Here is a 13,245-nt window from a genome sequence, read left to right on the forward strand (position 1 = left end):
ACAGAGCACGTTTTATCTGTTGATGATAATGACTGTGAAAAGCGGTTTGTTTTCTAGCACAGAGCAAGGCTACGTAGCAGTCTCAAGGCAGTGAAATGTCAGGTTTATGTTTAGTAGCCTTACAGAGGAAAACTTTCCTCGTTCTCGTACTCCTTAGGGGTTTGGTACCACCATAAAAATTGGGTTTCAGTAGGAAAGTTGCGTATGCTGTATTGGATTTTTTCCTTGTAGAAAATGTTTCTGCTTTTTTCTCATACTTCTCGTGTGCATCATGTCCTCGGCGTTTATGGTTTAAAAGGTTGGGTAGAAGTTTAGGTACATCTTGAGCCATCTGCATAGCCCTGTGTAACTTCGTACATTTTTATGATATACTCCTGAGACAGAAGATTTTTCTTTTAAAAGCGTGGAAATACATGGAATTGCCACTAGATTTTATAGGTACATGTATTTAGACTTTAAGGGGTAGAATTGCTCACACCCCTGAATTGTTGAGCATGATTCCACACTTGGATTCTGAGTTCACAAAATACCTATTTCTGCCTCTTGGACCATGTAAGTACAGTGTTGACGGGCACTTCCAAGTACCAGTTGACTCAAATGTGCTCCCTTCCAAAATGTTGCTGAGCCACATCACCGCTGTGCCTAGATGTGTGTCGTACCAGCTCTGCAGAGGACATCTCTTAAATGAAAGTTGAAACCAGTCTTCTGCTGATCTCTTTTTAAAGACCAAGTGATACTTACCTAAATATACAATTGATTATCTTTGATTTATTAAGGAAAAAACCCAACAGTTTGGGTAATTATATCTCTAGCCTTATAGAATTTCCCCCTGAGTTTTTATTTGATACGTATTATTTGCTTTATCTTACACATGCTACTGTGTGTAACAAATGTGTTGCATCAAATACAATATACCATATCCAGAATTTTAACACAAGTCCTGTTTGGTTTACAGGGTTTTCAGTGAATGCCTCATCAGAGCGGCTCAATATGGGAGAAATAGAGACTTTGGAAGACTACTGAGCATGTGCAAATCAACTGGCTTTTCCTGCATCTGTTAACCATGGATTCTCCGTTTTGGACACAGTACTCTCCACCATGCGTTCTTCTTCGCCTCGCAGTGAATCACAGAATCGGTCATCTCAGGCTGCTTCCTCTAGCCCCAGCAAACCCTTTCTGCCCAGGACTGCACAGGCGTTGTTCGTACTGTCAGCCTAGAGTTGAGTGGACTTTGTTCAGAGTCCTGGGAGGGTGGGAGATACGATTCGTTCACAACAAGGCTGATTTGGGCAGCAAACTTTCACTGTGCTGTGGTTTCTTCTGCTGACATACCTGGGGGAAAAAAAAAAATCAATTGGGATTCCACAAACCATTGTTTCCCTCTTCTGGTTACTCTTACCACATCCAACATGTGCAGTCACGGAGAGAGAATGAGTTTGTGGTTAACAGATGTTGGTCAAAACCAAAATGCCACACAGATACTGACTTCCGCGCTCCATCAGGGCAAGAGGTGCTCTCCCAAGCGAGGAGTTGCATTCATAAGCTAACCTTAGAACTGGCAACAGCAGGAGAGGGGTGGTGGCGGGCGCAGTTTAGCTTGGGTTGGTTTGAAGTTGCACACCCCCTGCCAGCCCTTCTCAGCACATTATTTTTGGAGGGAAAGCTCGAGTCTGTCTTCATTAGGTGGTGATGCTGAAGCTGGTGGAGTTCCCTGTCGGCGTACTCCAGCCTTCCCGGACAAGTGGGGACTTCTACTCTGGGGGAAAAAGAGGGGTGGCATCTCTTCTTTCAGGTTGAATTTATCCCTTAAATGCTACCTTTGGAGGGTTAGCACCAGTTTATTTTGAGCTCTTTTCCTGCAAATTTGTCTCGTTTAAGAGACAGTAGGATCTTTACTGTGTGGATCTTTAGTCTTTGGTGAGGGTGAACACTGGCTTTCAGATATATACCCCAGCAGTCTTAGCTAGTTGTCATTTCAAGCAGCGCTTAGGTTAATGAGCAGAGATGCCCTTTTGTCATGAAGAGAGACTGTGGAGGGCGAAGCTATGTGCAATGACGGCCCTGCTTATCTTCTACACCTTAAACTATTTCACGCACCTTCACTGGGATCCATAGTCTTTAAGTATTTATGGAATCATAACCTTCCTCTCTCACCGAAAGATTTAACACCACCTTCCCTTCTCCACCCACCCACCCCCATGCACACACCACAAAAGAAGAAAAACAAAAACTGCCAAATGCACTTAGTTTCAACCCCCTGGTCCCATCTCCCATTCCCAGAGGATCATAACCTGCAAAGGGAGATAACGCTACAGTTTTGGTGGAGTTGTGTAAAGGTGTCTGTTCTGTCATCACTGCCTAAAGAAAACAGTTCGAGTTGCTCAAGAGCAGTTTGGCTTTGGATTTTATTTTGTTTGGTTTATTCATTTTTTTGGGGTCACCTTCCCCTCCTCCTCTCTCTTCCCCCTGCCCCCAAACATGTACAGTAACTATACAGAGACTGCTGCAGACTTGTATATAGTTTTTGATCCAATAGCATGGAGAGACTTGGAACTGTTGCAAATCTGGTCTCCCTGTCTCCTTTGCTTTGTAAATTCATAAAAGGGGGAAGAGGGGTAGTTAAAATGTTTACAAAACTTTAAACTCCCTCTGAACTTTTGCCAGTGTGGGGGGGAAAGAGAGAACTTAAATAAAACCTGGTTGTATTATATCTGAGAGAAAACTTTCTGCTTGCTTTTGTCAAAGCTGAGTTTTGAGATAGTTCCTGGTGCTAAAACTGACCCAAAACTCGACTCGCATCACTTTTCATCAAGAAACAACAAGCAAATACACAGGATGTGGAACAACAACTGCTGCTTTATTTCTTCCCTGGTGAGGAATGCTGGTGGGTTTTTTTAACTTGATAATTTTAGAGTTCGAATAAACACCCAGTAAGTTGAGATTGGAAAATTCTGACAAGAAAGCTTTAATTTCCCCTCTGTACAGAAACACGTGCACTCATGCTCGTGTTGTTTATGCAGAGGAGATCAAGCTATGGCAGGTTTTCTTTTAATACGAACGTTCCGCCATGGAGCCTTTTTTTGCCAGTTGGTAACCTCTCTATCGACTCCGATTCCCTTCCCTAAATGAGAGGTTTTATTTCTCCCCTCAGTGTAAAGTCCATGCTGACACCTTGTACGCTTCCCTTTTTTAGACAAAATCTTACTTTCCTTTTTTCTACTTGCTGCTTGGTTTTGTGTGGAAAATCCTGGTAAAAGTTAATGATAAATGTCCTTCTACCATTCACATGACCACAAAGAATATGAAGTCAGTATGCTAAGACCTAACTTACACAGTAGCTTTGCATTATATTTAGCTGATGTCTCGGAGAGAACAGTGCGTGTTTAGGCTGGTAATTTGACTTTTTGTTTTAATATCATAATTAGTTTTTAGTGTATAAGGTGTCTGGTTCATAAGTACTTTCTGGTTTTTAGTGGTATGATCTAATTTCGCTAATTTTGGACTACTCTATACTGTGTAACAAATAAGCAAAAGCCTATTAATTTCCAGCTCAGCTGGGGAGCAGGAAAGGAACAATGTGTCAACTGCTAAATGAAAATGCAAAAATGCAAGCAGGGAGAATGCGCAATAATTTGTCGAACCCCGAGGACCTTGCTCGGCTTCTGAGTTTGTAGGTAATGGACCAGTGGGGAATATCTTGTTCTTAATGTCTTAATGTTCTGGCTTCTGTATTTAGTACGAAGGTAGGATGCTGGCATGTTCCGACTGTATGCTTGCGTGACTGCCCTGTCACCTTCTGTGACCAACAGGGCCTGTTCCTTTAGCGAAGGTCATTTGAATCAGTAGGGATGGGAAATATAGGAGCTACAGCTTTGTATCTGCTGGTGGGTCTATATATTTATGCTCCTTTTCAGACAGAATGTGATCCTGGAAAGCTGATGAGGCTTTGATCCAAGTTTGACAGATGACGTTGAATTTCGTGCTAGAGATGGCTGAGGTTTCTTCTGAGCATGTTTCACCAAGTTACTTCCTAACTTCTCACTTTTCTGCAGGGGCAGCACTCAGTCCTCTGTTTTTTCTGCTTCCCCTTGCAGCCAGGCACTTCTGCAAAGAACTGGAGCAAGCAGAATGATTTAAAAGGACACCTGAACTGTATCTGGCTGCCTGGCAGAGAAAGCCAAAAAGCAAAGAGATCTCTTAGCAGAAAAATCTGAATCTGAAATTTAAGACAAAACTATTGTGTTGTATTTTCAGAGCACAAAGAGCTGACATTGGTGGTGTTAATGTACTTTATTACATCTTTTTCTGAACGGAAACCATGAAGTATTTCACCCTCATATCAACTTAAAAAAGCCATAATGACATTCTTCTGTCTTCTAACAATAAGCTGGAGTGTTCCCCTTTTTATACACTTCAGCCTTTCCTGAGTCTGTCTCGGTGCAAACGTGATCTGAAACAAACCTCAGTTTTCTCTGCCGTGAACTTTTCACAAGCCCGCTTAGAGGGGAGGGACAGAGTGGCAGAGGGTTGCAGGAGGAGGTCCTGTCTGTGCAGTTCAGATCCGAGGAGGATGCTGGCCTCGCCTGACAAAGATGGCTCTCCTGGAAGACTTAACTGGATTTTAACAGGCAGTTCTGTCAGCAGAGACCACACACGGCTCCTAGTCCACCTCTGTAAGTATTACACCCAGAAAACAAGGATGCCACGGAGCCGCTCTGGCTCTGTTTCAGAGCATTTTAGCCTCGAAAGATTGAGGCCTTTGTTCTTTCGCTGTGCCCACCCTGGAAAGACCACTGCCACCCTGCACACCGAGGAGAGAGCAAAGCCCTTGAGCGGTCTGCTTGGTTTCAGGGTTAGCTGCCCCAATGGCTCCTGTGTTATTTCCCGTGCCGCGGGATGGCCGGCCGGAGGGAAGGCATTCCAGGGGCATCCCCGTGTCCTCTGGGAAGGGCTCGCCAACAACCACTCGTGTGTGTGCTGGCCTGGCAGGGTGACGGATGCCTAACGGCTCAGCTGCCTATGGGGTTTTAGGCACAAATTTTGGAGGGTGGAGCTGCCTTCAGGAGGAGGTGTGCTCTACAAGTCAGAGAGAGTGTGTCTCTGCTGGGCTTTGCACTCTCTCTATCCGCTTGCTGTTGCGAAGGAAATTTTTTTTTTTACCTGACTGGACAAAAATTTTTATTATACCAGTGAAATTTCCAAGTCGTTTCGTACTTTGAAGAGTTTTAAGAACTCCTGCCGATGCTTTACCTGAGGGAAACCATGCCCTACCGCAGAGTCCTTCGCCTGGTCCTGCTAACGCTGTGCGGTGTCCTGGTCCCTGCTGTGCTGGCAGGTAAGGAGCTTTGTTTGCATTTAAAGCCCAAAAGCATGGGAGATCTTTTTACTAATCTACCTCTCCTCTCCTTGCATACCTCCTCTCCCTCCCCTAAAAAAGTCCGTAAGTATTTATTGAATTATAATTGATTAATGGAAACTGACTTTGGAATTGGTGACTGGTGGTGAGTAAGAATATATTCTCCATCCCGAGACCAAGTTTCTGTTGGGCGAAAATGGAGAAAATCCTTCGTAATGTTTCCTAAGCAGAACAGCAGTAGCACCTATGTGAGCGTTAGTGGCAGTAGCTCAGTAGACACGTCAGTCAACAGTAGATGGAGTGTTCTCAGCAGCTGATGGGACAAGCTATCGGTCAGCTTTTAATGGCAGGAAGAAGTTACAATCGTGAAATTTTTCTCTGGCTAAAGCATGTGTGCCAACTTCTGGTTTCGTCTGTGCTTTCCGCTACAGCAGAGCACTTCACAAAAGCTGCTGTAAGTAGAAACAGGCAGGTGTCTATGAAAACGTTTGGCTGAGGTGTGCACCTAAAGGGAGTTTGTCTAGAGCTGGGTGCACCGAGGCAGGCGGCAGCGCTGGGAAGGTACGTGGCTCTGATTCAAGTTCAGCGAGGTGATGGGAATAGGAATAGGCGAGACCCCTGTTCTGTGAGACGCTGGTTTTTAAAGGAGATGATTAGAAACATCAGCCTTATCTGCTCCTGCCTTTAGCACAGCTATGCTGGCTGCTCTGAGGTGCAATTTTTACAAGTGAGGGAAAACTGGCTTCCAAGCCGACTCCATGGATCGGCTTTGAGCATACGGGTGGAAACTCCTCTGGGGAGCTGCATCCCATAAAGCCTCTTTCTTTAAGTGGAGGCGAGGCTGAAGGGATGGCTCAGGCCAAGATAATAGGCAAAAGCACAGCGCTTGTTTTCCTGAATTCCTGTCCTGCTTTCCAAGACGTGGAGCAAGGCTGGATTGCAGTTCCCTCCCAGTTTGCTCTGAGCATCTTGCCTCACAGGGAGATCCTGGCTAGCCATCTAGCAGATGAAATAATTTCTTTTTAAAGGAGCTTTCATATGAGTAGGGGAATTTATCGCTGCACCTAGCTGGAACATCTGTGAGTGCAAGAACAGAATTGCTGGAGCTGGTATTTCCCCCACAGATCGTCTCCTTGTGGGATACCTTCTTGCTGGGAAGCCTTTAAATTAACTAAGAAATGAGCACTAAAAAGTCAATGTTTTCCTTCTTAAACCCTGAACTTTGATTTTTGTATAGTGGAACACTAATCGCTTAAGCACAGTTTCAGTTTGTAGCTTGCCTCTGCTCCCAGAAGCAGTGGCAGTGCTCTTCCCCCAAACCAGGTAAGGTCTTTTCTTAACTGTTAACAGTATTTCACTCTGCAGAAAGTGATTCATTTCCAGTGAAAATTTAATCTGCTTCCTCTCTGAGCTAGGATTTCTTTTACACTATTTTAAGTTTCCACTCTTTGGTGCATATTTGCTCTGCCCCTTGCCTTGCTTTCCTGTGTACTTGCTCTCAGCTCAGCATTGCGGCTACAGTTGTACCTGTTGCTGCCTCCCTGTGTCATCAATACTCCCAAGTTCGCTTGATTCCTTTACTGGGTGAGTTGCGCTTGTGTGACGAGGCCGGTAGCTCTTGAAGAGCTTTGTACTGATGAATGCAACATTCGGATCCTGGGGTGTAGGAGAGACTCCATGCTTTCTCTATGGTGTTTTAGAGGCTTGAGGCCTCTAAGAAGTGTGGTGCTCTCTGCTACCTCCAAGCAGGATGTGAAAGGACCAGCCTGTATGGTAAGGCATCCCAGGAGCAGAACGATTTTCTGCTGCGTTAGGAGTGGAGAGTTACCTACCCCCAATACAGGGGCTTTTAGTGCACAGTGGAATTTTTTTTCTGCTTTTCACCCCGTTGGAAAAGGAAATTTCCTGCCTTGTGCAGACAAAGAAGGGAAGGGCACACAGACAGCCCTCTGGTCTCCGTGCATACACATGCAGCCCTGCCTTTCTGTAAACAAGTTTATTTAACATTCATCAGAACCGCAGCGCCCTGCGCCGCTCCACACTCGAGCTCCTGGCACTCGCACATCACAGGCTGCCCTTTGTGCTCCCTATGAAGGCTTCTTTTCATCCCTGCCCTGGCCCTGGGCCCTCTGTAGCCACCTGGGGCTGGACAGCCCGTTGCTGGCCTCGGAGTTCACCCAGCCTCTGCCCTCTCGTCTCAGCACCTCGTACTTTCCATAGCAAAGCCCTCCACAGTGAGCAGAAGCAGAGTCTGCCTTGGAGAGGGCTGCGACTGATGCCAGCCATGCAGACCTGAGGTCCAGAATGAGTCTGCCTTCTTCCTTGGATTTAATTTTATCACAGTGGGAACTTGGAGCTGCCTAGTACGAAAAGCCTGGGGTAAGTGCTTGGAAGTTCAGCGAGATGAGAAGGATCTTGCTGGCAGCCAAGGTTCCCATGTGGGTGGTGCAGTTGGAGCACTTCTGGGGTGCTGGTGGGTTGCGTACCTTGATCTGGCTTCTTGCCCAGCCAGCCTGGTTTCCTGGATGGCGTGGTCAGGGCTCTGCGACTGGGGAAGGCGTGAATTTCTCCTCTGAGTTACTGAGCTGTTTCCAATATCCCATTTGTCAAAGGTGGGGAGACAACCGACCGAGTTGTTAACCCTCTCTGTCCACATATCTAGGTGCAACAGGAAACAGAGCCAGTTCAAGGACTTTGCACACCCAAATCTTCTCTGCTCCTGCTTTCTCCGAACCCAAGTGGCACATAGGCCTAGAGCACAGAAGGATTGTGAAGAGCTGATTTTTATTTCTTTTCTATCAGCAAAACCAGTTTCAATTCACATAGTGGGTTCAGAGCTCCACGTGAGGTAGAAGCTAGTAAAAAGCCTTTGCAAGGCCTTGGCTTCTGAATCACCTATGTATTTCATACCTAAACTCTGATGTGGGCTCACGGATTTCCTTGTTTTGAGCTAATGTGGAAATACATTATACTGCAGTAGCGCATCAGAATGCGTATGGGGAAAAAAGCAGCAGAGCAGGAGGTGTTGCACTGAAGGAAAACGTACAGGAGAAGTCCTTGTCCAAGAACGTCCTCTTTCTGTAGCAACTCGTGTGTCTTCATCCTCAACAAGAGGAAAATAAAAGATTATTAGGAAGCTTTTAAAGTTCAAGTACTAGAATGTGAGAAGTAGTAAATAGGTTTTGTCAGCCAAATTACTTAAAAAGATGTGGTTGTTCCAACAGGTCTGTCCAGACTTAACAGCAAGCCTCTGTAGACCATTACTCAGCCTTGCTGTGCACCAAGACTCCTTATAAATGACTGACACTGGTATCGGCTGCTGACTACGATTACTGGGTTGGAGGGTGGAGAGTTGAGGATTATGAGGTGCTGAAACCAGCTTGTATGAGGAAGAGTATTGGTCACTGGTGAGCAATCTCCAGGGATGAAGATCTTAGGTGGCCACATCTGCCTGCCTTGAGGTCTTACAGTCTGCCTGTGGGGAGGTGCGGGTTGTTTGGGGGCATCTTGAAGGGTCCTTCAGATTTGATTGGCTTCCTCAAGAGCTATCACTTGGGGAGACTCTTCCAGGTTTATCTTTCAGCCACTGAGTATCTGGGGTACTGGCTACCAGGTCACCGTGCTGGCAGCTCACCCTACCTTCTTCGTACTGAGCATGGAAGTGGCGGTTTTGTGAAGTTGCCTTTGGTGTCTTCCCTTCTCAGTCTCACTGCAGCCCGTGTAGCTGAAGTCCTGCTGGGTGCCCGCATCATTTCGTGCGTCAGAAAATGCAATGCTGCATTTCTTTATAGTGTAGTAACTCTGATATTTTCTTCCCTTTTCCTGGCCTCAGTTGTAACTCACCTGTGCTGGAGAGAGGGAGAAGACAGAGTGCAGTATAGATATTTCCCTAAGATAAGGCAATTTGTAGTGTCAACATACGGGAAGGAAGAGGTGCCGTCCTCCACCTGGCCTGTTACAAAACACTGGAATACTTTTACTCCATTTTTTCCAGGTTCTATCTCTGCCCAGTAAAACCCCAATAACTAAGATTGTTCCATGTCTGTCTTTGAAGTGCTCTCAAATGATTATTTTTTACCAAGTGGATTTCACTGGTAGTCTGTGGAGCAGCTGGGGGAGAGCTTGTTTGTGCCGTGGGCTCATGGTTTCTCTCCCTTCAGAGCAGCCGGCACCGAGGCAGGAAGCCTCGGCAGCGGTGGGGTTACCCACGTGCATCGGCAGCCTGGTAGCCCCTCCGTGTGCCTGACTGCCGAGTTGCTCCGGGGCAAACAGACCATGCGAGTGCACCGGGTGAATTTTCCTAGAGGTAGGACTGGTCCTAAGTCTGATGCCAGCACAGCTAATGTGTGGCTCTTGCCCAGATGTTAAACATCTGGTCTTGTGATGGATGATGTATTTTGAGCTTGTTTCTTGGTAGTTCTTTATTTCTACAAAGTTCTTGGGTGAACAGGAAAACCGTGCGCTACCTTGCCTTTAATACTTGGTTTCCAACCCGTGATTGCACCCCCTCACTTGAGATTGCAATGCGTTTGGGTGTTTTACACAAAAAAACTGCTGTGCCCTGCCCCAAGAAGGCCATGGAGATGGGGTGTAACTTGCCCTTTCCCTCTGAAGGGCTGCCGCCGGGTCTGGAGCTGTCACTCGGAGGTGTGTGTTCAGGCACACAGACCGCGTCCTCCGCGTCGCAGTCAGGCTGACAGTAACCGTGCAGGCAGGCCCGTGCAGGTGGGCAGACCTGGCCACTCTGGTGCTTCTGCTCTTGTAGATCATATTTAGAGTCCTGGTCTCCTGCTCATGTGCAGAGGAACTGAGCCCAGGAGGGAAGAGGAACCTGCAGTGGTCACACAAAAAGTCAGCAGCACAGCAGAGAACTGAAGCTCCTGAATCTGGTCCCACGCCTGTACTTAGAGCCTGTCTGGTCAGACTGTACCCAGCAGGCGACTGGAGGAGGCCCTCATGTCTCACCTCGAGACGTGTGAGACCTTATTAATAGTGTGTGTGTTGGGTTTTGTCACCCAACACGAGCTCTGTCCTTCCCCCTCACCTTTCTTGCTTTTACCAGCGGACTGAGATGGAAGTGTGGCATTTAATGCTGCTCCGTTAGAGATCTGCTGCTCTCAGCCAGCAGCAGCGTGGCCGACGCTCACTGGGACTGTTGGGGTGCTGCGGAGGGGAGCAGGCGTGACTTCTCCAGTTGTTAAAGAAACCCGCTGGATGGGTGGGGATAGTTGGATGGACGGTTGGGCTTCTCAAATGGGCAGGAATGGAGGCATGTGAGGACACGAGCTGTTAGTTTAGGAGGGAAAAACCAAAGGGGAATCTTGGAAAGCAAAGTGCTGGTTACAAACAGGCGCTCTCCCAGGCTGTGGCAGTTTGCTCTGGAGAGACCTGCTTGCTGGCAGCTTTCTCTGGGGACCCTGCATGTGTTTGGTTTGGTGTTCCCCCCACCCCGTGTGCCTGCTGCAGGGCTCTCGGCATCTGCTCTAGCAGCGTTGAGGTGCAGGAACCGAAAAGGAGACCCAGCAGTAAGCCCTGGCTCTTGATGATGTTCAGATGCAGGTATTTCACTTTATGCCTGGGCGCGACTGCCGCTGCTTCCGCTGCTTCTGCTCTCCGTTAGCGAGGCACTAGACCCGACTGAATGGAGTTGTGTTTCCCCTGGTTGAAGCACCGTTAAGGTAAAACCACAAGATCTTGGGACAGAAAACGCATGTTTAGCACACGCTGCCCTTTCTGTGAGGGTGAACTGAAAGCATTTTTTAATCAGATGAGGGAGATTAAGAAAATACATATCCAGAAACCATCCAGGACTCTATCCAGGTCTTAAAAATCACTGAGCTCATAAACAAATTAGACCGTTTCCTCTTTACTTGGGTATCAAAAATAAGCTCTGTGCCCTGCTTAGAGAGCTGTAATAAATTTTTCAGGAATTTGATGCACTGGGGACAGGACAGACTTTCTGGGACCTGTGGGTCTGGTTAGAAAAAGAGCCTTTGCACTACAGTTGGGAGGGGTAGTGTTCCCTCCTCATCCCTTCGAGAACAGGGAGTTGGGAAGACCTTGTCCAGGCCCTACAGCCTCCCTGGATGGGGCCTGCATGTGTTCGAGATCGTCTGAGCTAACGCCTTTCCCCGGGTCAGATTCGAGGGGTACACCCAGCTCTTCTGGCTTTGGAGAGAAAAACATTCTTGGGAAGTGCAACAACGACGTCTTCCCAGTGTGGTGGTCTCTTGCCAGATGGGAACGGCTGCAGTGTTGGTGCTGGCCCTGGTGGTGTTGACACAGTCCGGAAGGTTGTAGCTGGAGTGTAACTCTTCTGTGTGGAGTTTCTGCGCTTGCGAAAGCAGCTTGGAACCGGGGCTTCAAAAGCATTACGTACGTTTGGTCTGTGCCTAAACCAACAGCTGCCTAATGCCACCGTTGCTAACTAAATAGCCCCAGCTCTGCTCAGTTCCTTTCCGTGTTGTTTTAACTACATTTACCCACTAAATTCTGTTATTTCCTCGTGATCTGTCCTCTGGTAGCTAAACCACAGGATTTGTAGAAGAGAGGTCCACTTGCAATGGCACTTTTCTGAAGAGCCTCCGGATGGGACGTGAGTCTCCAGCTCTGCTGGTTGGGTTTGCAGTACGGGTTGGGAAAGGACCTGCAAAGGACTCGGGTGCTGCTGGGGAGCCCTCGTGGAGCACAAACCTCTTGTGTGCTCGTCCCGGGGACCCGAGATGCCACCCCTGATGCAGTGACCACAGCTGTACCAAGCACGTGAGGACGTGGTATTCGCTGCTACGCCCAGCTCCTCCCCAGGGTGGGTCAGGCAGCCCAGGTACGTTGGTGTTGCTGCCTGGCTTAGCTGGAACAGGCCTCAACGTGGGCGCTTATTTGTCTCTCATTGCTCGTTGGGCCAGAGTTAAACTTGGCAGCTGTCTCCCTGAAAATCCTGTAGCTTTTCTGGCTGTAGGAAGGATTTTCCAAAACTAGCCTAGAACCCTGTTGTGTTCCTCAGTCTGCAGGCAGTCTCCAATAGCTCCAGGGACGGTGGGAGCTCCTCTTTGTGAGCCCTGCGGTAAGTCCTGTCCGTGGGTTTGTACGGGCAGCAAAGGTGAGTGTGCTGATGTTTTGGTCCTCCTGTTCCTTTTGATGCCGGGCTCCTACAGGAGACCAAAGTGCGGTGGAGCCCATTGGTGTCAATTCTTCGGCTCGCTCTCCTCCCACAGCGTGCCGGCTGCCCGTGGGAGGCAAGGAGGGCTCCAGGTACCTAAAGCTGGGGCTGGCACTGCCAAGATCTGCTCCTGCCACCTCTCTCGCTGGGCCAGGGAGAGCCTGGGACAAGTCTTGGAGTGCCCCTGGTACACTGAGAGACACCGTGCCAGAGCCGGGGTGCCGGGGGATACCCCTGTGCTTTGCTTCGGGGAGCCCAGGCTGCTTACTCGGGCTCCTCTGACACTCTCTTTCCCACCCTTGGTAGCCATCCTGTCAGTTCAGGTGGGCCCTGGTGCTGGATGCTGTTCGTTCCCCACCCCCCTTTTTTTTTTTCCCCCTCATCCCAGTGCAACATTCCCAGCGGTTTCGGCAGGGAGCTGTGGAATGTCTCCTGCTCCTGCCGGGGCCCACCTGAACAAGCCGGGCATTGACAGGGAGCGCTCAGCTCAGCCACACACAGACAGGGAGGGCTCTGGTTTGGTCCCTGACCCCACAGGGGGAAGAAATAACAGGAGGTGAATGGGAACATCAAACAGAGCCCAGCCCGACTCTCATCTTCCCGGCACGGCGTGGAGGTGGGGCAGAGGGAAGTCGAGGCTCCGGGGCTCCTGTCTGGAGGAGCCGTGTCCTGCGCGGTGCCAGCGCACAGGCTGGTGGTGCAGGACAGAAAGGCCCTGAGTTGCTGTGAA

General features: G+C 48.4%; 2 protein-coding genes across 2 annotated transcripts in view; both read left to right on the forward strand.

Annotated features, from left to right (window-relative positions):
* GIGYF2 (GRB10 interacting GYF protein 2) overlaps positions 1 to 2,715 on the forward strand; it is a gene marked incomplete at its 5' end in the record, with an annotated part of 58,070 nt that extends 55,355 nt beyond the window's left edge. Inside the window, one exon of the mRNA XM_009708360.1 lies at positions 956 to 2,715. Coding sequence (XP_009706662.1) covers positions 956 to 1,023 — 68 coding nt within the window. The remainder of the gene's footprint in view (positions 1 to 955) is intronic.
* Positions 2,716 to 5,090: 2,375 nt separating this feature from the next.
* The window catches only part of LOC104167950 (chromosome unknown open reading frame, human C2orf82), a 9,657-nt gene continuing 1,502 nt past the window's right edge, over positions 5,091 to 13,245 (forward strand). Inside the window, exons 1-2 of the mRNA XM_009708361.1 lie at positions 5,091 to 5,335; positions 12,511 to 12,607. Of these exons, the coding sequence (XP_009706663.1) occupies positions 5,242 to 5,335; positions 12,511 to 12,607 (191 nt within the window). The 5' untranslated portion in view covers positions 5,091 to 5,241. The remainder of the gene's footprint in view (positions 5,336 to 12,510; positions 12,608 to 13,245) is intronic.

The sequence above is a fragment of the Cariama cristata genome, unplaced genomic scaffold (genome assembly GCF_000690535.1).
Source record: "Cariama cristata isolate BGI_N322 unplaced genomic scaffold, ASM69053v1 scaffold12789, whole genome shotgun sequence".
Lineage (NCBI taxonomy): Eukaryota > Metazoa > Chordata > Aves > Cariamiformes > Cariamidae > Cariama > Cariama cristata.